General features: G+C 34.7%; 1 protein-coding gene across 1 annotated transcript; it reads right to left on the minus strand.

The window, feature by feature from the left end:
• Nucleotides 1–1,718: 1,718 nt before the first annotated feature.
• LOC127958267 (transcription factor COE2-like) lies at nt 1,719–23,738 on the minus strand. The gene is made up of 16 exons (XM_052557071.1): nt 23,163–23,738; nt 21,480–21,636; nt 20,761–20,818; nt 20,402–20,457; nt 20,230–20,303; nt 18,659–18,727; nt 10,710–10,791; nt 8,769–8,910; nt 8,421–8,551; nt 8,151–8,277; nt 7,576–7,664; nt 6,832–6,897; nt 6,017–6,194; nt 4,071–4,256; nt 3,769–3,936; nt 1,719–2,753 (listed from the first exon to the last, which is right to left on the minus strand). The coding sequence occupies exons 1-16, from the start codon at nt 23,294–23,296 to the stop codon at nt 2,722–2,724; spliced, it is 1,749 nt and encodes a 582-aa protein (XP_052413031.1). The 5' UTR covers nt 23,297–23,738; the 3' UTR covers nt 1,719–2,721.
• Nucleotides 23,739–24,952: the final 1,214 nt, after the last annotated feature.

Consider the following 24,952-nt stretch of genomic DNA (forward strand, 5'->3'; position numbering starts at 1 on the left):
GTATGACTTTAATTTGTTATTCAACCTGCAACCGTCTCAACATAATTAAGACTTCAGTTATGTCAATTCACACAATTTTTTTTTTTTAATTATTTATTTTTTTTATTCTGCCTGTCTTTGCCAAAAAAATTTAGCTTGTTTGTATATTTTTGTGAAGGATACAATACAATGCCTCCTTTTCCTCACATTCACTATACTACATGGTAAATAAGATATAAAATGTAGGAGGATGAGAAAATTTAGATAATTTCTGAGGGAAATGCACTACTGATTTATGTGAAAGTAGATGTGTGGCCAAAATGTTTTGAATGCATGTGTGTGAGAGAAACATTCTATTTTTGTTTTGAGAAACACACAAGGGACTCTTTCTGTGTTTTCCATCTGCCATTGATGCCCAGGGGACCTAGAGAGGAGGTGTGAATCTGGAAGAGTTATAATGTACCTCAATAAAGGATTCAACAAAAGTGTGGCAAACGGCCTTTAACTAAAGAAAGAAAGAAAGAAAAGCCTTTATCATCTAAATCCATGGCCAAACCTTTAACCCGATTTAACCCTTTTTGTCAAAACATTCAGCAGCTCAGTAGGTATCTCAGCAGAACTTATTGCATCCAAACATACATTTTACAGGTTGTTGGCCATGTCAAAGTACTGTACTGGTCTCAAAGCTAATCACTGAAGTTATACATAGAGGACAGGGCAGAATATTAGGCATGTGTTTATTTAAATTCCTCTGCTAACTTATGTTAATAAGAATGAACAAAAAGCATTGCAGGTATACATTCTTCATTTCAAATCTGGTGACCATTTTCATCAATACTGAGAAACTCTGAATTTGAATTGAATTTACTGATCCTGTTTGTCAATACTATTTCTATATTCGTCAGTGAAAGACATATGGACACTTTTGCTTAAACCTGTTAGTAAAGCTCTCTATCACTCAATACACCTTTTGATGCACTTGATGGCATACATGGTTAAATACAAATAAATAAATAAAATTAAAAAAAAAAGAAAAGAAAAAAGATTGAGAAATTTAGTATGACCTGCTCACCAATGGATCCTCTGCAGCAAATGGGTGCCGTCAGAATGAGCATCCAAATAGCAGCTAAAAACAACACAATAGTCCACAAGTAGCTAATCCACATGACTCCAATCCATAAGTCAACATTTTATGATGCAAACATTGCATTCATCAAAACATTTTAACCTGTAAACCATCACTTCTGTCCAAAATACCACTTTATAATCCATTAAAACACTTCCTTTATTGAAAGTCTATCACTTGTTGTCTTCTTAAACCAAAATCCACCCACATTTATGTTTAGAGCTGTTTTTACTTGTTAACAGTGCTTGATCGGTGTACATTTACCTCCTGATTCAAGTAATGGTTTTAAAAACATTTATAACAAACAAAGCTTTTCACTTTGTATGAATTACTGGATTACTGTGAATACTTGTGGATTTTTATCAGCTGTTTGGATTCTCATTCTGACGGCACCCATCCCTGCAGAGGATCTATTGGTGAGCAAGTGATAAAATGCTAAATTTCCCCAAATCGGTTCCAATAAAGAAACAAACTTATCTACATCAGGCCTGAGGGGAAATACATTTTCAACACATTTTAATTTTGGGGTGAACTATTCCTCTAACTATAGCCCTGTCTTTGGTTTGTTTAAAGTAACATTGAAAAAAAAAAAAATTAATGGCCATGTGGAAGAGTAAAAAAAAAAAAACTTTTTGAAGTGCTACTAATATGAGAACATTCATAAATAACAAGGTCAGATATATTGCTACAAATGCATACTCTGCAAATAGTGTCCGATCTAAGATAATGAGAGTGGTGATGATTAATTTAGTGTAGATTCTGATCTTTAACTGAATATGTAAAACTACTTAATCCTTCATGTTCTTGTCCTCTTGACTTAATGTTTACAAGGTATTTACTTTCTAACAAACTGGCCCCAATATATTGCTTGTATGTTTAACAACAAAACTCTTTTACATGTAAAAATCTACAATCACTATTTTAATATGAATAACAAAATGACAACATTTAAAATGTTTACAGAAAAACAAATACAATTCGATAACAAATAGCAAATACAATTACGGTTCCTTATATTAGTACTTAAACTAAAAATATAACTTATATAGTTTCTGTCATTAAATAAGTAAATATATGAGGTAATCCGTTCATAAACCTAAATAGACATTTTCTGTTTCTCTAAATGAAAAGCCTGATGTATGCTTTCAAAAACACAATTTCAGTTTAGGGATGTAGATCTATCAGCATATAGTTAAAAAAAAAAAAAATCTGTTTTGACACAACTGACATCCTTTTTAATGGCATCTACTGCGGTCTATTGATCAATGTGTCTGTTGAGAACATATGGCCAGACATGTGTAACATGTTTTCAAAAAAAAAAAAAAAAAATCCTCTTTTGGCATTTTGTGGCTGGAAGTAACTTTTAGTAACACCATCCCTTTGGCAACCTTCTTACAATCAGAAGCAACCGGCGTGCATAGAGTTGACATGTTTTAAGAAGGTTCCCAAAATCTTTTGAAGATGTCGTTGTGGTCTCTAATACTCTTGATGGGTCTTCATCAGAAGATTATACAACTGTATCTTTTTCACTCAGTGTGGCTTGAAGAAGACAACATTGATGTCAGTCCAGTTCTAGCAACTAACTGTAGATCTTATGACTGGAAAAGACTCATTATCTACATTGGGGGAACCACAAGGCCTGTCATTGCTGGAAAAGAAAAAAAAGGTTATACTTGATAACAGTAACATAGATATATCAAATAGATAATTCAATAAACAGTTACTACACTATGCTTATATCACCAAAGCAAGAAATAATATATTAGTTATTGTTGACACACACAAAATGTTATGCTTACATATGACATTTAAAGAAATAGTTAACACAAAAATGAAAATTTGCTGGGAATTTACTAACCATCAGGCCATCCAAGATGTAGTTTTTTTTTTTCTTCCTTAGAACAGATTTGTCAAAACTTTTGTCACTTTAACATTACATCACTTCCTTAACAATGGATCCTCTGCAGTGAATGGTTGCCATCAGAATGAGAGCCCAAAACAGTTAACAGGAGTAATCCGAATAACCCCAGTCCATCAATAATTGTCTTATGAAGTGAAATGTTATGTGTTTGTAAGAAATAAATTCATCATTATGCATATTGTGATGTTTTTAATGTTGCTTCAGACAAAAATCCAAGCTCTCCATAATATTGCTTTCTCCAGTGAAACAGTTCTAAAATTGGTTGTTGTTTTTGAATGTTGGGATGGATTTTACTGGATTTTAGTTTTATGGATTATGGATGTAATTTTGGCCAGAAACAACATTAATGGAGAAATTCATTTCTGGACTGGATTTGTGTGGATTGTTGTGATGTTTTTATGAGCTGGACTCTCATTCTGATGGCACCCATTCATTGCACAGGATCCACTGATGAGCAAGTGATGTAATGCTACATTTCTCAGAATCTGTTCTATAAAAAAAATAATAATTCTGGGGGTCAGTAAATTTTTCAATTTTGAGTTAACAATTCCTTTTAAGAATTGTTAGAATGCCTGATCATTTTTGGAAAGTTAAAACAAATTAGTTATGATTATCGTAGTAATGTTTAAAAAAAAAAAAAAAAAAAACTTCATGAAAAAACTTTCTTGCCCTACCACTAAGGGTTTATAGAACCTTGAGCGAAAGCATTTTTCGGTAAAGTTAGAAAGAAGATCTGTAGTACCTCTAAAGCTGGAGCCTCCTGAGGTTTGGCAAACAGGTGATGGTGAACCCTGTGGTCTCAGGACAGGAGCAAAGGCACTTTTTTGTTTGTTTGAGGTTGGGAAAGATGTGTAGGGCAAAAGGGAGGATGAAGAACTGGAGCCAGGTACAGTGGGGCTAGATGGCATGACTGAAAAAATGTTTTGATCATAAAATACTTATTTGATTGTCAAAATTAATTCTGTATTTTCAGCAGAAGGATAATTAAAAACTACAGGAATAAAAGTTGCAAAGGATCTAAAACTGAAAGGAACTAAAACTCACTAGCATAAGGAGAGCTGTTTGGTGAAGAACTGTTAAAGCCAGGTGACCCTGAAACACCCAGACTACTCATGGGCACGGCTCCGTAACTCGCACTCATGCCTAAATTGGATCCATAACCTGACTGCTGAGGGGTCGATGCTGAAGGGTAGCCCCGAGGTGACAAACTGCTTGGGTTTCGAGTGTAACCTTAAAAAAAATAGAGAAACTGCAATATTGAGCCAATCAACCAATAAACAAAACAAACAAACACCAGCCCTGCAATTTGATGTTATGAACTTTTGTAAATTATTTTTATTTATTTTTTTTTACACCAGGACTAACACCAGGACTAAGTTAAAGAAAAAGACAAGTACAGGCAAAAAAATAGGAAAAATCCCATTCACCAATCAATTTTTAGGTCTCTAAAACTGATTGTCTATGGCATGAAAGAAATAACAGAATGATCTTATATGCTGTTTTACAGTATGCAATATGTGCATCCATATACATTTTAACTAATTTGCATGTCAATGTGTTCTTGGGGCAACGTGAAAAAAGAAAAGAAAAAGAAAAAAGAGAAATTTGGTCAAAAGTCTATGTCTGTTTCTCAGGAGGACACACACACACACAAATATTTGTAACACCAAAGTCCATTGACAAATTACAGAATTTGAACAAACACATCACGATAAAAACATGTTTCCTTAAAGGGGTCATATGAAGTTGCTTGAAATAACATTATTTTGTGTATTTGGTGTAATGAAATGTGTTTATGCGGTTTAAGGTGAAAAAAAAACAACAACATTATTTTCCACATACTGTACATTATTGTCTCTATGCCACGCCTTTCTGAAAAACATCGATTTTTACAAAGCTCATTGGTCTGAAATGCAAAGTGTGCTGTGATTGCCAGCTATCCAGTGCGTTGTGATTGGTTGAATGCCTCAAGCTTGTGACGGAAATGCTACGCACCTTACCATACTGTCATGTAACTTAACAACACTGATTTCTAGTTGTGTCCTCTTTTGGAAGGCCAAAGTAGTTTCACTTTCACAACGAAACACACAGCGTCTCCTCAACATGGCGCCGGTGCAAAATAGTGAGAATAAAGGTTAAGCCTTCTTTCTTTGTGTGAACATTTGTACGGCATTATGCAAATCTTCCCACATCGTTGACTTTTCAACTTTACAGATCTTCTTAATGCACCAAGAACTTGTAACACTCCAAAGAGAAAAAGGAAAAATGTAAATCGCATCATATGACCCCTTTAAATAGAACCAGAACATAAATAGCATAGTCAGTATACAGCTATATAAAGGGAGCAATTTCACTCAAAGTTTACTAAACAGAATAATATTTATAATATTTTTTTGTATTATTATTATTTTTTTAAACAAGGACAGCAAATTATTCATTATTATTATTATTATTCATTAATTATTCAGAGGTTTTTGTTTTTTTTTTTTTTTAAACTGAAGGGATGTAATAGAATAAATTATGGCTGTAATGTGTTTTCAGATGTATTGGTCGACAGGTTATGGCCAATCGAGTTTAATGATTCAGTAGGTTATAGTGTTTAATGAAGATGTTTGAAATGTATGTGGTTATTTAATAATATTAATTAATTAAAACAATGATTAAATTAAAAACAGAACTACATCTGATTCTGTTGCGGAGGTTACGACATAAAAACTTTTCAAATGAAAAAGTACATTCAAAGATTATTATAGCATAGTGGTGATCAGTATTTTTACTTTGTTATTGTACTTATGACCAAAATAAATATTTTAACCCTTAAAACTGTTCAAAATAAATCAGTCTCACAAACACTGATATTAATATGAAAGGTCAAGCATAGCCATTCAATAAATGCGTTGAGATAAGATTTAGTAACATCTATGGTAATCTGTGACAATGAATAAGACAAAGACTTCTGAAATGTAGGGAAATTGTTTTAGGGTCCTTACCTTGGCTGCTGGTTTGCACAGGTTCTCCCATACTTACACCCAGCTGGGTGGGATAAGAGCTGAGGCCCATAACGCTTCCATGGACAGGGGAACTTGGCATGGCCTGCAGCTGACTGTGAGGTCGTGGCATGCTATACAGAGCCTCGGCTATGTCTGCCGCCCGTTTTAGCAAAATGTCCTGCACAAACAGAACATCCAAAAATGTTTTGATTCAAGGCAACACACACACACACACACAAAAACATATTGGGTCTCAGGGCTCATGTTAAAGGGATAGTTCACCCAAAAATAAGTCATAATCATCATCATCATCATTTTCTCAAGTTGATAAACAAAAGAAAATATTTTGAAGAATGTTGATGATAACCAAATAGTTGATGGTAGCCATTGGCTTCCAGGGAATGAAGAGAAAAAACAACAACAACCATGGAAGACAATGGCTACCGTCACCTGTTTGGTTACACAAATTCTTCAAAAATATTTTTGTTTGTTATCAAAAGAATTAAACAAACTCATACAGGATTTGGAACAGCTTGAGGGTGGGTGAGTAAATGATTACATAATTTAAATTTTTGGGCGAACTATCCTTTTTGAAGAAATTAAATTTCTGTTTTTAACAAGAGACATTAATTTGTAGCTATGCACTTAGGAATAAGCAAAAAATAAATAAATAATAATTATTATTTGACCAAATTTCCTTTCTTCCATTGAAGTACAAATGATGCTCTATGGAACATTTTTATATTATGTTGAATACTATTAATGTTGAGAAACTAAACACAAAGATATCTTATATCCTACAGTTCAGTAGTTACCTGATTGCTGGTTGTATTTCCATAGAGTGATTCAACAACATCTGCTGCTCTTTTAAGTAACATTTCCTAAAACAGGGAAAATCAATTCCACAAAGAGATTAAAAAAAGTTTGTGTGTACTTTTTACATTTAGGTCCATATATTTTTGGACACAGGCACAATGCATATTGTAGCTGTTGACCAAAACATAATCAAGTTACAGTTACATAATGGATATGAGCTTTAAAATGCACACTCTGAGCTTTAATTTGAGGGTATACTCATCAAATTTGGAGGAAAGGTTAAGGAATTACCGCTCTTTAATATGTACCTGCCCCCTTTATCAAGGGACCAAAAGTAATTGGACAATTGACTCAAAAGCTGTTTCAAGGAGAGGTGTGGGCTATTCCTTCATTATTTCTTCATTAATTGAGCAGGTAAAAGTTATGGCAAAGCATCACAAAAGAGGAAATCCAGTCTTTGGTGATGTCCATGAGTTCCAGACTTAAGGCAGTCATTGCCTGCAAAGGATTCTCAACAGAATATTAAAAATGTACATTTTATGTTTGATTATATTTATTCAAATTACATTTTGAGCCCCTGAAAATAGGGGGACTGCGTATAAAAATGGTTGTAATTCCATTGTTGTAATTCCTAAGCATTTTATGTTATATTTTTGTTAAAGCTGAACGTGTGCACTTGTTAGTATCCAAATATATATGGACCTAACTGTATATATCATAAGCATATAGCAGTATTTACTAACCTTTGCCAATTTGTCGGGGTCACCAGGATGTCGAGGGATCAGCTTTTGAAGTCTCTGGAAGCCGTAGTCAATAGTTGGCTCATTCAGTGCTAAATAAAACCATATTAAGTGAGAATCAATTTGTCTCTAAAACATCCCTCCACATATTCCTCCATCTGCATAATTACCATAGTATGTACTTTATAAAGAAGCCAGGTATGCTATTTAATGTATTATTTACTAATAGCTCAAAACATTGCAATTGCAAAATAATAATAATAATAATAATAATGCTTCCAAATAGGTTTTTCCAAATACTGCAAATGTCCTTTTTCATAGTTCAGCTAAACAGGCAGTTTCATCCAAAACCTCTATTGGATGAGCCATAAGATGAAATGTTGGGCCACTCAAATAAACATGGCAATGATTTAGTGCTCTGAAAGTGGCAAAAAGCCACAACGCTCTCACTTTTAGGGAAGCTAAATAATTTGTCTCTGAACTTTAAACATGGATTGGAAGTAGTTTAATTAACATAACACACTTTATCATTAAATTTTTGATTCTGCATGGGTGCGGATGTCTGGGTGTGTATTTACCTGTATAAATAAAGCGCCCTGGAGCTCCTTTACAGAACTGCTTAGATTTATAAGATAGCGTAACTTCTACAACCCCTGGTATGTGTCGAGGAGGAGTTTGAACTCGGATAGCATGAGGAGTGATTAACTGCATGAACAATGACAAAACAACATCTTATATTTAATTGTTTCAGAATGTTGGTGCTCATTCCTTAAGGCAATTTTCTAAATAATACAAAAGCTTTCCCTGTTGCAAGTTAAAGCTTGCTTCGATGGTCTACAAATGCATACCTCACTCCACACGAGCATGCTCCCAAAAACCACCTGCAGACCATCAAAGAAGTTTTCCCCAATCACAATTACCATAGCCCCGCCTGTAGTCCAACCTTCACTAGGGCTGATGGCTTTGATACAGGGAATAGCTGTAGTAGAGAAATATTAAAAATGAAAACGACATTAAGATGTAAAAAATGATTACTTATAAAGTCTAAGAAACATCCCTCAGTAAGTTTTACTTACTGACCACAGAGCTACTCGTTTCTACTCTTTCAACAGAGTGAGATAATTTAAAGCTTCCCTTCGAACTTTATGGTTAAAATCAGCCTCTGTGGATTCAACTGCGGATTAATGCAATCTCACCATATTCCATGCTAGTCTCCACTGTCTCATTTGGATCCATTCTACGAGAGCGACGTCCATGTTTGGAGTTGTTGTGCACAAACATATTATCCGAAATGGCTAGTACAGGACCATCCACACTGACTGTGGTCGACAAAACCACCTATTAGAATGCAAAGAATGACATATTAATAACACAAACAATTTAAAGGAGATTAGTCTAGTACATTAAAACCTTTAGATGTCGTGCCATTAAAACAGCTGATAAAAAAGAAAAACAGATTTGATATCTCAAAATATGATTGATGATATCCTAGCAATGTCATCTTTAGGAACTTCTGCTGCTGATTTAAAATTTTGAATAATTTGCCCCTGAGAGCATTACACAAAATGCAGCCAAAGAGTGTAAAATAACATTGCAATAATTGCAGAATACCCCCAAGTATTATTGAAATTATTTGTTCTCATCCTTCTCTGGCTATCTAATTTACGCTCACTCTTTTTTTCCCAACTTTTCACCTGATTTATCCCTTTACTTTTTATTTTCTTTATCTAAGAAAAAGAATATTCATATCACTGTAGCCTAGTGTAGACTGATTCGGTCATGTGTGACATAGAAATGGGGACGAGCCTATACACTGGATGAATTTAAACTGACAATCATAGAAATCTGAAATCATAAAAAAAAAAAAAGAAAAAAAAAAAAAAAAAGATGGCTATATGGCTGGTTTTGCCATTCTTCTGGCACAAAGCAAGTCTTGACCAGATAAGCATCAATGAATAAGACAATTTCTCCCAACTGTAAAAATAAATAAATAAGACAACACATTGGCAAGCTCATATGACATCTAAAATCTTAGTATGTATGGCCATAATTAATTAATTAATTGGGTTTTAAAACACATATCAATGTGGTTTCAGTTGGCTCTTGTTTCAAAGTGAAACGAAAGTGAATATAAAATCAATGACAACATAAATTCTCAAGTGTAAAAAAGATTGCAGAGCTTAAGATGAAAAAAACAACAACATGTAAAAAAAATAAAATAAATAGATATGAAGGATGCAGAAAATGCAGTCTGTTGCAAATAAGAAAAGAAATGTCACACTAAAAACAAATGAAATAAATGCACAAAAATTTATAAGAAAGGAATGCAGGGAAATGAAGAGTGAGAGATGAAATGTCAGATAGTAGCTCCAGTACTGAAAGACAAGTGGGAGGAAGTAAAGCAGGAGGGTCCCCAGTGAGCACTTCCTGGGTCACAGAGCCTGACCTTCCCCATCTGGAGCCCATCACTCAAATCCTGACAACTTCCTGAAGCACCTTGGCTGATTTCCTGATGATCCTTGCCTCTAATCCTTTTCTGCTTTTTCTCTGATCATTCTCTGTCACTTAGGCTATGAGATTTTGTAGTCAGTCACTTTATATAAATCTCTACATAACATACAATTGGCCCCTGAAGAACTGCTGTATATGTTATCAAAAGTAATAATAATAATAAAAAAAATGTAAAATTAAAAAATTGCCACTGCAACTATACTTAATATGTAGTATATTTGTGTTGTTTTCCAGTGGAAAAAAATATACAAGATATATGTATATGAGAAGCGAAATTGCATAAAAATATTAAGACTGTTAAATTTTTCAGACAATGCATCTTGAATATAAGTATGTTTTTTTTCTTGCTTGTTTTCTAAACTTAGTGAGATCTTTACATAAAGCATCTTAATCTTTAAAAGCAAAAGATACATTATCTGACAAAACGTAATGTCTAAAGCAATGTGTAAAACTAGCTTTAAGGATGTTTGGATAATTTTACTGGAAATAAAGAAGTGTAAAGTAAAGAATCAATTATAAAGTCAGCAAAAGGGGTTAAACTCATTGTGAATGGGTTCTACCTTAGAGACAACATAACATTTCTGCATTTTGCAAAGGCCATTAATTTACAAATAAATGATCGATACCTGAAATCTCCTCATGTCTCGGGGGTTCCCTGCTGTCTTCAGACAATTTTGATTGCACTTTAGGAAAAACTTCAAGAAAAATCTGTGGGAAACACACACACACACAAAGAAAAAACAAACAAACAAAATGTAAGCCACATATGTTTTATTCCCATTTACATTTAGTCGTTTAGCAGACACTTTTATCCAAAGTGACTTACAAATGAGGACAATGGAAGCAAACAAAATCAACAAAAAAGTAATAATACACTCTCAGGAAAAAAAAGGTACAAAAGCTGTCAGTGGGGCGTTACAGGTTTGTACCTTTTATGTACTAATATGAATCTTTAAGGTAACAATATGGACTTTTGAAAAAGTACCGCCCCAGTCACAGCTTTTGTACCTCTTTTTCTGAGAGGCAAGTGCTATGACAAGTCTCTGTTAGCCCACGTACTAATAGCCACATTCTGTATTAATTGTAAAGGCTTGTTAGAAGTGGCTGGAAGACCAGCAAGGAGAGCATTGCACAAGGTGTTGTGAAGCATGCTCCGAAAGAAAGGGCCTAATTCTAGATATTGTTGGTAATATCTAGCTGTTTATTTTAAAGCCATTTTTGTTTCGTTTTCTATGACATATATTGTACAGCATGTTGGGTCAACTCTCCAAAGTAAATTCTAAGTCCTAAAGCAAAACTAATTCACTCTCTCCACCACTCCACTCACACACTTGTATTGACAGAAGAAGAAGAATTTTCATATAGTTAGATTTGTCAAAAATAATTTTCTAGACAGAAACCACAGGACTAGTCCATCCCATAATCAGGATGAATTGTTTATTGTTTCAATAATGTCTGAGATCGAACTGGCATGCTTGCAAAAATGTTTTTAAAATAAACATTTTAAACCCCATAAACATTGCATCTGAACCATTGTCATGCAACCATCTTACTTGTATCTTACAACATGGCTGTCATGGTTTTGTGTGCTGTTTCATGCCCGACCCATGCTACACATACCATTCTTTTCACTTATCAACTTTTTAGTCCTTAATGAAATCATAGAGCACAGCTGCAAGCAGGCAAATTAAAGCACATCGAAATGCACACATTAGTCACTCCCCCACTCACTTAGCATGCAAATCTCTAAGCCTCACTGCCTTGCATCTTCTGCCATGTATCCATTCACTGCATCATAATTAGACTCATCTTGCATAAATAATTAGGACCCCTGGAAAACCTTGCAACTTCAGCACAAAACCGCTCTATCTTTGTTTTGTCATAAGTAAAGGTTTAATGATAACAATGCAAGATTTGCACTGTTGTGGTGTCTAGATTTCTTGGAGTAAAGTCTTCAGAGCGGGCCAATGCTAAATATTTAGAACTGAGATGATTATATATGCATTGTTTTCATATATATTTTTTATACATAGAAGTTACATACAAAAAAAAAAAAAAAAAAAAAAAAAGAATTGACATATAGATTATATAAAAGTGTTCAGTAAATAAATACATAAACAAACATTTGGTTGATATTAAATACAATTAAATACAATACACTACAATACACTAAACTCTAGACAATCCGGACTAAAATGTGTCAGATTACTTTTTGAAAGTTTGAAAGAATGGCATTTATTTGAAATACAATTTTTTTTTAAAACTTTGTAAAGATTTCTACTGCCATTTTTGGTCAATTTAAATGCATCCTTGCTGAATAATAGTATTAATTTATTTCCTTTTTTTTTTTACTAAACTTTTAAATGGTACTGTATAATGGTTTCCACAACAATATTCAACATTCATAATAATATTAAATGTTTTAGATCGTCATATTAGAATGATTTCTGAAAGACCATGAAAGATTGTGAATTCTGAAAGATCACACCGAAGACTGGAGTAAAACCAGCTTTGCCTTTACAGACAAATTATATTGTAAAATATAATAAAATAGGAAGTAGTCCTTTTGAATTGTAATAATATTTTACAATATTAATGATTTTTTTTTTTCACATATATGTAAAAAATAAAAACTCTTAATGATTCCAAACAACCCAAATAAAATATGGCATAGTTTTGATACTATTACTGTAATTATATAGACAAAATGAATACCTTTTAAAGAATGAGTAGGTATTTCCAATCATTACATTCTGATCATTTTGATTCATGAATCATTTTGCCATTTCTTTGCGGATTAACTCTAATAAAATGTTATCTTGATGGCTAAAGTTGGTCACAATTTAGAAGAAAATTGAGTATATGCGATATATTGAACACCTGAATTGTAAGTAATATCCATTAGTGGACAGACTGTTGACTACATACTGAAACAAAAGCTGAGAGAGACTGCTGATATTCAGAACCATCACTCATCAGCATTTCCCCTGTCCATCTCACATCCCTCCCATTCCGTCTTAGAAAAACAAAACAGTGTCATGACATAGAGCGAGAGGGGGAAGGAAAATTAAGAAACCAGATGTGCAGCATCGAAACACTGACATGCTGAAAAGTTTGAGCAGCAATACATCAACGACTGTATGCCACATGTGTGTGAGAAAAGACACTCGTCTGCACAGAAATTCAGTTTTATATCACAGCAACATATTCAACCCAACACAACATTAAGAATGTAATCTTGAAGACACAAACCATGAAGTATCAGAACTATTTATAGCCATAATGTAACCATAATAACTGATTTCAAAATTTTGTATATACACATATTCCCATTCTGTATCTATTGGATTCATCATCAACTAATCAATTCAAAAAACATACAACAAAAAGGGGGGTAAAATCTGGTGTCGAATTGTGTGCTGTAGGTGAGGATTGTGGGGGAGCCTCTGAGGGGTTTTGGGTAGCAGAGGTTAGGGCTGGTCATAAATACTCTGGGCTCCCAGAATCCCTAGGCAGACTTTGGGGCCAGACTGGTCGAGGGGTTAACAGGGCACGTTCCCAACCTCTGACCCCACTAACAGGGCACACATAGAGGCTCTAAAAATCAATACCTCCATCACCACATACCACACCAGGACCTTTCGCACGTGCTTCCACAACTAAGAAAAATAAAAGCAACCAACCAAAAGATTGTCTCTGGACTATAAAAAAAAAAAAAACACATTACCAATGAATTTTATTATCAGTATGACAATTTAAGTGACAAAAAGTGAAAAACTAACACTTTCATATTCGCTATCATAAACCTGAGTTGGTATGACTTCTACATGTGCAAATACTGATAATGAATATTTTCACAGTTTTATGTTTCATTTGAAGCAAGGGAATCTGAACTTTTAAAAATAAGAGTTCACATGCATGTTCATGTCACAAATTTGCTCATTTGATTCGCTACTTAGAAACTACACAGAATCTTAACTATTTTATATTAATTTAACAAGATAAGTGTTCTTTGATTTGTAGTCGTTATGGTCCTAATCTGTGAAAACTCTTTCACTGACCATCTATGACTAACTAAGCACTATAAAAAGTGCCACAAGAAATACTAGTTAACTAGCGCTTTCCCTTTAGTTAAACATTTTCATTTCTTATTTTCCCCCCATGCTATGTTTTAATTTTGTTTCTGTGAATGCTAATGCATATTTTCTGTAAAGCACTTTGTAAACACAGTAGCAAAAGGTGCTATTCATATTTTTCAGTCACATGATTATTTGCCTCATTTTCCATGTTTTATGACAATCAGTGGGGCAAAGAAATGGCAGTGAATACAAAAACATGAAGAAAGATCCTTAATTTTTTTTTTTTTAAGTTGATCACTGAATTTGACCCTGCCTATATAGTATACTATCTATCTATCTATCTATCTATCTATCTATCTATCTATCTATCTATCTATCTATATATATATATATATATATATATATATATATATATATATATATATATATATATATAAAACAACAACATGTAGCAAATAATAACAAATTAATTTATATAGAAACAAATTATACTTTTAGAGCTTTATAAACAATTAAATAAATAAATAAACAAATTAATTAATGAATTAATTAATTCCTGAATTTAGAAATATCTGTTATAATGCTCAGTGCTTGCCCCGAGTATGTCTGTGTAAGCGCAGATTTATTTAGCTAATGCAGAAAATAAAAAGTGAAATTTCTGCACAAGCTTTCATCTTTGTGGGGAAACAAAGGCGGGGCAATATGCATGAATACAAGAGTGGCAGATAGGAGAAAAGAAGGAAAATATGTGTGCTTAATTAGCCAGTAATGATGGGATCTGACAAACAACATCTGTTTTCAAATTGGGAGTATGTTTGTATGTGTGTGTGGGGATTGAATGGAGTATGCCAGCACTCATTTTACTGAACATCTCAAACAGAACAGCTTGATGTGAGTTTAGAGAACAAAAAAGAAGCATGCAGCTTTCAAAAAAAAACTTTTACTTTTGTAATGCACTTTATTTTATCACACAGATATTAGAGAAAATGTTTAATTACCAGCCTTGCCATCCAGTCATCTTGAGCTATTTTAACTATAAATGCCAGTCCGATCAAATTTACCCTCTGCATCATATGCTGTCATGGGTAGAGATATATATGTCAGCCTGTGTGTGTGTGTGTGTGTGTGTCTGTGTGTGTGTGTGTGTGAAGACACTGGTGTCTTAAATTTCACTAATGAGTTAATGATGCCCCCTGGTGCTAGCCTGGCCCCTCTGTTTGTTTGTGTGTGTGTGTCTGCTTGTCAACAATCTGGAGGAGATCCAGAAGATTTCATCCTCCAAGCTAAAATCTGTATGCCCCATCATCCCACTTTCTCTGTGGAAATACATTCCTGTTTTTTGTGCATACTGCATGTTTTGGGATATATTCATCAGAACAGATGCGCTGAATTAGTTTACATCATTGACGTATTCTAAATCACAATGTAGTCTCATGTGTGTGCATATGTCTATGTGTGTGTGTGTGATGACTCTGTCCGGACTCAGGTCAGGGTTGATAGGGCCATTGACAGCTTCCCAGCAGGCCTGCTGTGAGACCTGTCAGTCTCCCTACTATTTTCTTCGTCCCATTCTCCTTCAACACAGTTCCTCCCTCTCGCTCCCCCCTCACTCCTGTCTGCATGTGTACACATTTGCTATGGATTAGCCATGGACATTATATTTTAACACCATAGGCAGCACTAGACCCATCTGCATGTTCCTCACAGCAGTTACAGAAATCCAAATAAAATCCAAATCCAAATCTAATTTAAAGCACATAGACCGCAACCAAGGTTTAGAAACATTAACACTTTAAAATATGATCCAGAAAAATGGATGCAACCAGTGCTAAATTTCATTGTTCTATAGCAGCTACCATTTGTTGGGTTTTGTTGCTGCTGCCGAACAAAAATTTCCCTTCAGGAACGGTTAATTGTCTTTCTATTGATCCAGTTGTTTTGCACTCCCCTGGGCTTGATTAGCAAACCAAGAGGGGACAGATGGTACCATTCCTATTACTGTTACCCCCTACCCCCCCACCCCCCCCACCCACCACCACTACCAAAATCAGAGTATTCATTGGAGAGAGAACTAGACATGTGAATGAAATGTTATGCCAGAACAGTCTTTGAAGCAACAGCCAACAAAAGAGTGTTAAAATATTTTTTTTGAGTCAACATCCTCGTTGTACTACTGTCGCTCTTAAATTTGAGAGCCACGTAGCGTTTTTTGTTTTTATTGTTGTTAACTTATTGCCTTTTTTTTTAATTGATCAATTCTGAAATCAGGATTTCATTATTTCAAAGGTTATGTTAGTACAGTACACATTAGTAGTTAAAATAGAGGACTGGTATTTATAACTATATCCAAATTCTGTGGATATATTGCAGTTTACTAAATTAATAGCAACTTCTTTTCAGCAATCTTTAGAACAAAATTTGGAAACAGTTATGACAAAAGAAAACAAACAAACAAATAAGCATACCAATCCATCAGCCTTAATTATACTATTGGCAAGATTATACCATATTGATTATTTAAGTTTGTTTCCACAAAACCCACTGTGGGATTGATATCCTTTCAACCCTCTTTCTTTTCAACAGCTCTTTTTCAACCCCCACTGGTCATACAAATTCATTTATTGAACCTATGTGGAACTGACTTGCTAAACCTCAAGCTGTTAGCCATACAGCTGAACTTTTACCACAAAGGCTGGATACCAAAGCTTCAAAAACATTTATTATCTTTATTAGTGCTTCTCTTTTATTTACTAATTAGTGTTTTTCCTTTGACAAAAGTTTCCTAATCAAATTTAGACATCCAATTTTCTTAAGACTTAAACAACTGAAAAAAAAAAAGTTAAATTCTTATATAGTTTTTACAAATGATGGTTATGGTTTGGTTCCTGATTTATATTAGTATGCTGGTTTAGCCAGCATACTAATATACGCCAACCAAAATGTTTATTATCATCCTTATTGCCAACTTGCCTGAGAAATTTTAAAAATAACAGCTTTCATCTGCAGGATCAAAGTATGTGGCCAAAGCACACTGGTGGTATTGATCAGTCATGGACTGTAGGATTGACTAAGTTGGTCTCTAAATCAATTTAATTCTAACATAGGCACAAGCACATGATAAGACATAATTACAAACCAACTAGCATAAGTAAAGGTTTCAAATGTGCCAAAATTAGTATGAAATATAACATATGGACAGGTAATGATACAAAGCTAGGCTGTAAACTCTGGCAGCAAGAAGAACCAAGAGGAGATGTGGGGCTTAATGTGACAAAAGCCTCCTTCAGGATCAGCTGAGAGCCATTCTCTCCCTTTCTGCTAATAACTGGATTAGTTGCGGAGGCAGAAAGGGGGTGGAGAGACAGACAGACAGAGCAGCAGGTCCAAACAAAACGGACACAGATTAAAAAAGGAGGGGGGTGTAGGTGCTTTGGGATCACAATTCCCACATGCATTGGGGAGGTATCCTGATGAGACTGACTAATTATATCAATATTTGGGAAAAAGGTTGTAGGTGGCAACAGAAAATGAGAGAGTGAAGGTTAAATCATGTAGAATTTAGCACAATATCCATTTTTCCATATTCATGATTTTTAAAATGGTGCACAATACATTTGTTTACTTCTGCCAAAACTGAGAAGTACAGTATCATAATGCACAAATGATGTAATGTATAAGCTACAGGGAGAGAGAAAAAAAGTGTGTATCATCACTGAGCATGGCTGTTTAAAACCACTGTTTTATTGAAACTCTGGGTAAATCTTGCCATGTTTGGAGAATAAATAAATACAAAAAACAGGACAGAGAGAGACATAGAGAGAGAGGAGAGAAGAACCAGAGAGAAAATTATAAAAACAGCTGTGGTGCTAAGGAATTCTGGGAAAATCTAAGACAAATGTCCATTTTTTCCTTTCTTGACTTGAGAAAGACAGCGCAGATCCTCAGAGATGCTTTATAAACAATGTTAGCTTGAACAGGATATCACGCAAGATCTGATCATAAAGGAAACTATATTATCCATATCTTTTAACGATAGCTTGTGGTAGCCAGGTTGTGGAAGAATGAGTTTATGGGGCATTTAAGAGTTTCTTTATGTATAGGAAAAGGAGAAAATGAGCAAAAAACTGACCCTTTCTAAGCAAGGGGGGAGGGATAAAGAAGGACAGTTTTTTTTCAGTCTCAAAACCCTAATCACTACCTAAAAGTGAAATATTACTGATATTTCTTACATACAGACTAAACTGGTTTTGTCCCTGAGAGAATTCATTGGGCCTAGTTTTAATATGCTAGTCTTAGGGTGATAAACCATGGGCCTTATTTTTCTCTTATCAGAATTCAGCTCCATTGAGTTCCCTCAAAATGATTATATCTCAGGTTTTTCTTCCCTTTAATCAAATGAAATAGAAGTAAAATAGACTGTGGACACTGTGCACAAATAAATCATTCAAACATGTTCCTGTTTGAGTCAAAAAGAAAAGGTTTGTTACCAGACTTACCTGTCAATGATGACAGGGTCAGATGGTGTCTCATTACGATTGCCGCAGCTTTTTTTCTCACAGCAGCGACTTTGTATGAAAAAGAGAAGATAATGAATGATTAAAACTTGCTGCATAAGACTACTACAATTAAAGCAGTCAAGCAATATGTCACAATGATTGTGAATGATCAAGCTCAATCGGCACTTCTAAAGCTACACACACAAACATGACCCTATACAGAGCAGACAACCCACACACACACACACCATCGGAGGACCTCCTGTCTGTTCATGGGCACTTCCCCACTCCTACCCACCCCCTCACCCCCCACCCCTCATGCACCACGCCACCAGCATAACAAAAGTGCCCCCCCCACCCCTGGCCATCTGCCTATATGCTTTCTCCTTTCACCCACCCCACAGCCCCCCGTCAGACAGAGTCACTCCCCAGCTGTGTAGCCTGCCCTCTGCACCCCCTTCCCCATCAGCTCTGTTATTAACCAGCTGTGAGCGCCCACTCTGGCATCTGCTGGCTACACAATGGGGGCAGAGCCAATTCTGACTCCCCCTCTGCCCTCCCTAATTCTGTCCTCAAGCCTGAGGTCACTGCTCACCCCCGTCTCTTCTGTCTCCTGTGACACTTGCTGTTCCTCTTTTTCTCAGCCCAGCTACCATGTACTCTTTATAGACATGAACTTATTCTGTATAGAAAATGTGTATTATTCATCATTTTGTTAATGATTAGCATTTAGCATCGTCTGTGAACATCAGTGCAGGCTTGCAGTTTGCTTTTATCAATGCTAGGTGAAATTGTTGTTTAAAAATTCAATCATTTCAAACGGTAACCACAAAAATTCCCCCATGCAGATTTTGTTTGTGGTTGGTCACGAATTTGCCACACTGACCAACAGAAAGCCGCTTAGTTTAAAAGTGACCTCATTTCCATAACGTGACTGCGCCTTTAGAGTGAAACTGACTATAGAAATTAATTTTTGGTTGGTTGAACATACAGCATATTTTCCTGAAGTATTGCTTTTAAAGGTCTAGGGATTCAAACACAGAAGCCATTACTGCTATTATGAACGTGTGACCCAAGACAAGAAAACATGTACATTTTACTGGATTAATATGGGGATGTTCTGAGCAAATGTTTTCTGCAAGGGCTGAAATCAGTCCTAAATCAATGTAACTCAATATTCTGTAGAGTTGTAACATAGATCTAACATTTCCAATATGTGTGTACCTTCCCTTAATAATGAGAGTTTGTGGTCTTGTACTATGATAGCTAATCATGTTAACATTACTTATGCTAAAAAAGCAAGAATCTTTCATTGAATATTTTCTAAAATATACTTTTTTTCTCAGTATGATGAACAGTTTAATAATCTGAACAACTTTTCCCACTATAAAGAACCTTTTGCACATTGGTTCCAACCATTGATGCCAATAAAGAACCTTTATTAATAAGAATGTAGGTAGACTGATGTAAAGTATGGGTCGGATTTGCTGCAAGTTCAAAAAAGCTCAAACAAGTTATCCCCCTTAAATGGCACCTTGCAGATCAACAGATTTAATTTTATTTTTTCTCACCTGCACATGACCTCATGAGTAAGCAGAACACGGCACATTTCTGGATTCTTGTTCTGTCCCTCGTATGATATAGGCTGAACCATGTAAAGCACAATTAAAAAGAGGTTATCAACACATTACAGAGCAAAACTAAGAAAGTGTTTCTTGCGGCTAAAAGAAGAAGATGCTTTACCTGTTTAGTGACAGAATCAATGAGACGTGCATAAAGATCTTGTTCTGTGCGAACACCTGTGAACAAAAACAACAAACAAACCTTGTTAATGCCTTATTCTTAACAGATGTTGATACAGACACTACTTAAATTTGGAACCACATTGCCATTGGATTAAACAGTATGAAAGTGTAGAATATGTTATTTCTTTGATAAGAAAACAAAAATAAAAGTGTTAAATGTCCATTTAACATATAATATGATCACATAATTATTGCTTTTTTGCTCTGCAAAAATTCAATGTTGAATGCTATATGTCCCAACAGAATGATTATATTTGTGGACAAGAAGATACATGTGATGAGAAATGTTGAGCATACCATTACTATAGAGGAGCTGGAGTTTGTAGTGAGTTCCATTATTGGTCTTTTCCCCCGTCTGCTCCTTAGAAGAACAACAAGGTCAGACATGGAAAGAACAAAGAATTTTGATCACACAGAATTAGCATTTAATCAAGCATACAGGAGTTCATGATTGATTAATGTCTACAAATCACATCTATACTACTGCAGTATACAGTTTTAATGAGTTTGGTGCATTTACCACTCATAAGCGAATTGCATTACTGCCAAACATTCCATTTGCATCTCTTCTCAGTTTAACCATCGGGGATGCAGGTAACTGTTGTACTGTAATGTAAAATGCAACTACATGCATTTTTTTATTACAGTATGTGATGTGATACTGTAAACTGAGGCCTTACCATTACCATTACTGTAAGTGTGATTTTGTAATTTTCGATAACACACTGAAGAGATTATAAACATTAAATTCACCACTTACTTGTGAAAATAGCATTGAAGTGAATAGAGAAACTATAAAAAAAATATCTAACTTTACTTTTAGGCATCTGATGTGTAAGAGTGCAAGAATGGCTTCTCTCATTTTCCTGCAATTCAAATATTCCTTATATTCTGTTTGTTTTATAAAGTTTTGTTTTCTCTCGCCAAGCTCAAGCTTTAAATCTATGTTAAACTGTAGGAAACATAATCAGAAATCCAATAATATTCAATTATGTGAATCATGTTATAGAATATACCTTATCCTGCTCCACAAAGTCAACAAATGCTGTCCTCTCCACTTCCACAGGCTGTCCATTGCGGTCATAAAGTGCCAGAACAAAATGGAAGAAGTTGGACTTTCTGAGATTGGAGGGAGGCTGCTTTTCAAAGTGAGCACGGGATAAAGCCAATCCACTATGGATGTAGGGTTTGCAGAATAAAAACAGATGATTTATTTATTCATGTTTTTCAATATAACTGACCATGGTATAATACAATCCACCAAATTCAACATACAATTCTTAATGCATGTCTCCGACAAGATATAAAAAATTAAAAACATCTCTATTGGAGCCACAGTCCACTGATTCTAGTAATAAAAATGTTTGCTTGTGTCTGAATTTGTAAAACCTTGTCTTGTTGAAGACAGTACTTATTTAAGCCTAAAAAAAGTTTATTTTGAGCACATAGTCATGATTAAAATATTAGAAATAGCCTATATAATTAAGCAACTGTCTTTTTCATATTTTATTAGTTGCTTTCACCAAATTCTATTACAGGTTCTTAAATTGTTTTAAAAATTAAAGGATAAAAAAAAAAAAAAAAAACGTTAGCATCAATGTGATATATCACACGTTTTGTCATAAGGACACACTTGAACCACCCAAATGTAGCCATCAAATCAGGTTTTCAATGTTGTAATTTTTCTAATAATATATAACATTAAAATAAAACATATAACTATAACATTTGATGAAATAACTCGTGACATCTCAAAAAATCGTAAAAAACTGACAGCTAATTACGAATGTATTCCTATAGATTTATATGAAACAACTAACAAGTTTCGATGGTTGCCTTTTCCAAAGGCACCAATGGTCTCTGTAATCTGGGCCGTTGACATAGATTAATTTATGTAATTATGAAATCGAAAAATAAATACTGAAATCGTAGATTCGTGTCTTTTCGGTAGCCTAATACTTAGGATGATTATTAGAAGTGTAATTATCACCACTATAGTCTGCTTTTAATTATATGATTTTGAATTCCTCAAAATAAAACTATTCAGTTGTGTATAGCCTAAATTCTTTGATACTGGATTAAATGTATGCTTAAAGATAATTAGGCTATGTTACACTTCAAGTGAGCAAGTAGTAATGAAAAGGAAAGAAGAACGACAAACAATTGCCGTTCAAGTGACGTGCTCAAACGTTTTAAGTAATATCATCGTGACACAAAACGGGTTTCATTGTATTGTCTTGTTTGCCTCTTTCACTCGACTCGTGACTCTGTCACCTCAAGCTATTGACAAGAGCACTGAAGGCTGAGATCCGAAGCTATAATCTCCGGTGTCATTTTACGTTCACCGCCACAGAAGAGCCTTACCTGTTGCTAGATATTTTTGCAACGTTGTAGAAAACAAAACACTCTTAAAGTTAATGATTCTAAATACAAAAAGAAACCATACACGTGCATGTTACATTTGGTAGATACATATTCTGATAGCCTAACTCATAACTTCGTTTAGGCTAATAGGCCTATTTATTTTATTTTTAATTCATGTTCTGTTCTTTTGGATGGTAAATAAACAGTTTAACATTTGTGTTGTGTGTTATTTCTAAGGATGCACAGTTTATGAAGAAATATTTTTAGACTTTAGGTGGTGTTTTTACATGTAAAGATTTTTTTTAGTGTAGCTACATCAGTGCAGAATACCCTACCTCTGTGCCGCTATGTTTGCATCAATAACGCCGACATTCCGCACCCAAGAACGAACAGGATCCATTTCTTCTTCAAAAGTTCCAACTTTCAACCCTCGGATGTTTCTTGTCGGGTGATCTTGACTCCCAAACATTTAAAACAAAATTGCAATAACAGGGCAGCTTCTTGTGCAAAAGCACTAGCCTTTACAAAGTCGAAATATTGTGGAAATTCTGCTTATCACTTAGTAGGTTTAATGATTTTCTCAATTTTAAGATTAGACTGCCGGCATTCTCTGAAATAGTCCATGAAATACCCCGTGCTTCTTTTTGGAAACTGTTTGGAAACTTGCTTTCTTGGCGTAGATTTTTCCTTCTTCAATACCCATTCAAACTATAGTCCGCTCGTTCACCTGTACAGGAGCAACATTCACTTACCAAACAAAGTCGGCCGATAAGCTATGCTTCTACAAATAAACCCACTCAAGAAAGTTAAAACATCCACAAATTGCTCTGAAGATGTTGTCTGCTCTGCCGATTACCTTGTAATTGCTGAGGATGCTTATCGTACCCGTTCAAAACCATGAGAACGTGATGATGCTGGGAGAGTCTACTGGGACCCATACTATCTGCCAGAGCTCCAAAAAAGAGGAGGGGCGAATCCGTATTTGGAATACTGAAAAGTCCCCCTTTTTTGACGTTCTTGCAGTAATTCACTGTTTGTTGGAATATGCAAAGGACATAGCATAGCAAATGAATGTTTCATTTATTTATGTATTTATTTTTGACCTATTTCAGTTACATTTTCATTAAATGTCAATTCGTTGGACTAGCCTATTCAAAGCACAGCACTAAATTACTACAAATAGGACACATCTTATAAATAGCTGTAGGATTTTAAAACAACATATATATATATATATATATATATATATATATATATATATATATATATATATATATACACATACATACATACATACACACACACACACACACACATACATATATATATATTATATATATTGTTGGGTTTATGATTTTTTTCTGAATTATTTTGTGTAAGTAAATTCATCTATTACAAAGAAAAACGAATATTAAATGAGTCTGAACGGCTGACATCTGCTGGTAGAAAGCAGCAGACGGCCAAAACAATGAGATTTTTCTGAACTTTTTTAAGACCATTTCCTCTCTGTAAGAAGAAGCTTTTCCATCTTTTCTTGCTACTGGATAGGGTTATTGTCTGTTCGTGGGGCTCAAATAACTAAACAATGAATGTGAGCCCCCCCACCAAACACCACCACCCGGCTTATACCAACCATCTGCCAGCACGCCTCGGAGTCAGCTGTTCACCCTATTATGTGACCTGTTGCGGAATCCATGTACACTCTGCAACGTAGCCTACTCACTGTTTCACTAGCCGCACCACTACTAGGCCTACATTTGTATTTCATATGAAAATAATAATAATAATAAAAATAATATGTTGTTTCGTAATCGATAATAAATATTTCTTAATTTCGATTTTTCGAAAAGCTGGCGCAGCATCGGGGATCTGATATTTTACCCATTATTTTGAAAACTTGTAGCCTTCTATTTGCTTAATAGAATATAGGTTAAATATGAGGCTCCATCCATAACCACAACACAAACCTACCCCTTGGGGCAAGCAAAGGAAACTTTTAGCAGATGTTTTACGTGAATACGCGCACCCGTGCACCATAATTGTCAATATTTCTCAAACGCCATTTATTTACTTGGTCTACATTAATATGCATTAGATAAGCATTTTAGGCAAGCTATATTTCATT

This window comes from Carassius gibelio, chromosome B5 (assembly GCF_023724105.1).
Source record: "Carassius gibelio isolate Cgi1373 ecotype wild population from Czech Republic chromosome B5, carGib1.2-hapl.c, whole genome shotgun sequence".
Lineage (NCBI taxonomy): Eukaryota > Metazoa > Chordata > Actinopteri > Cypriniformes > Cyprinidae > Carassius > Carassius gibelio.

Bases quoted from the DNA above. Each gene is read 5' to 3' on its own strand.
- LOC127958267 (XM_052557071.1), bottom strand. From the start codon at position 23,296: ATGTTTGGGAGTCAAGATCACCCGACAAGAAACATCCGAGGGTTGAAA. The intron at 8,552-8,768 runs GTGAGATTGCAT...TCTCTACTACAG, and splicing joins GGAGACTAGCATGGAATATG to CTATTCCCTGTATCAAAGCC. The intron at 8,278-8,420 runs GTATGCATTTGT...TTGTTCATGCAG, and splicing joins GCATGCTCGTGTGGAGTGAG to TTAATCACTCCTCATGCTAT.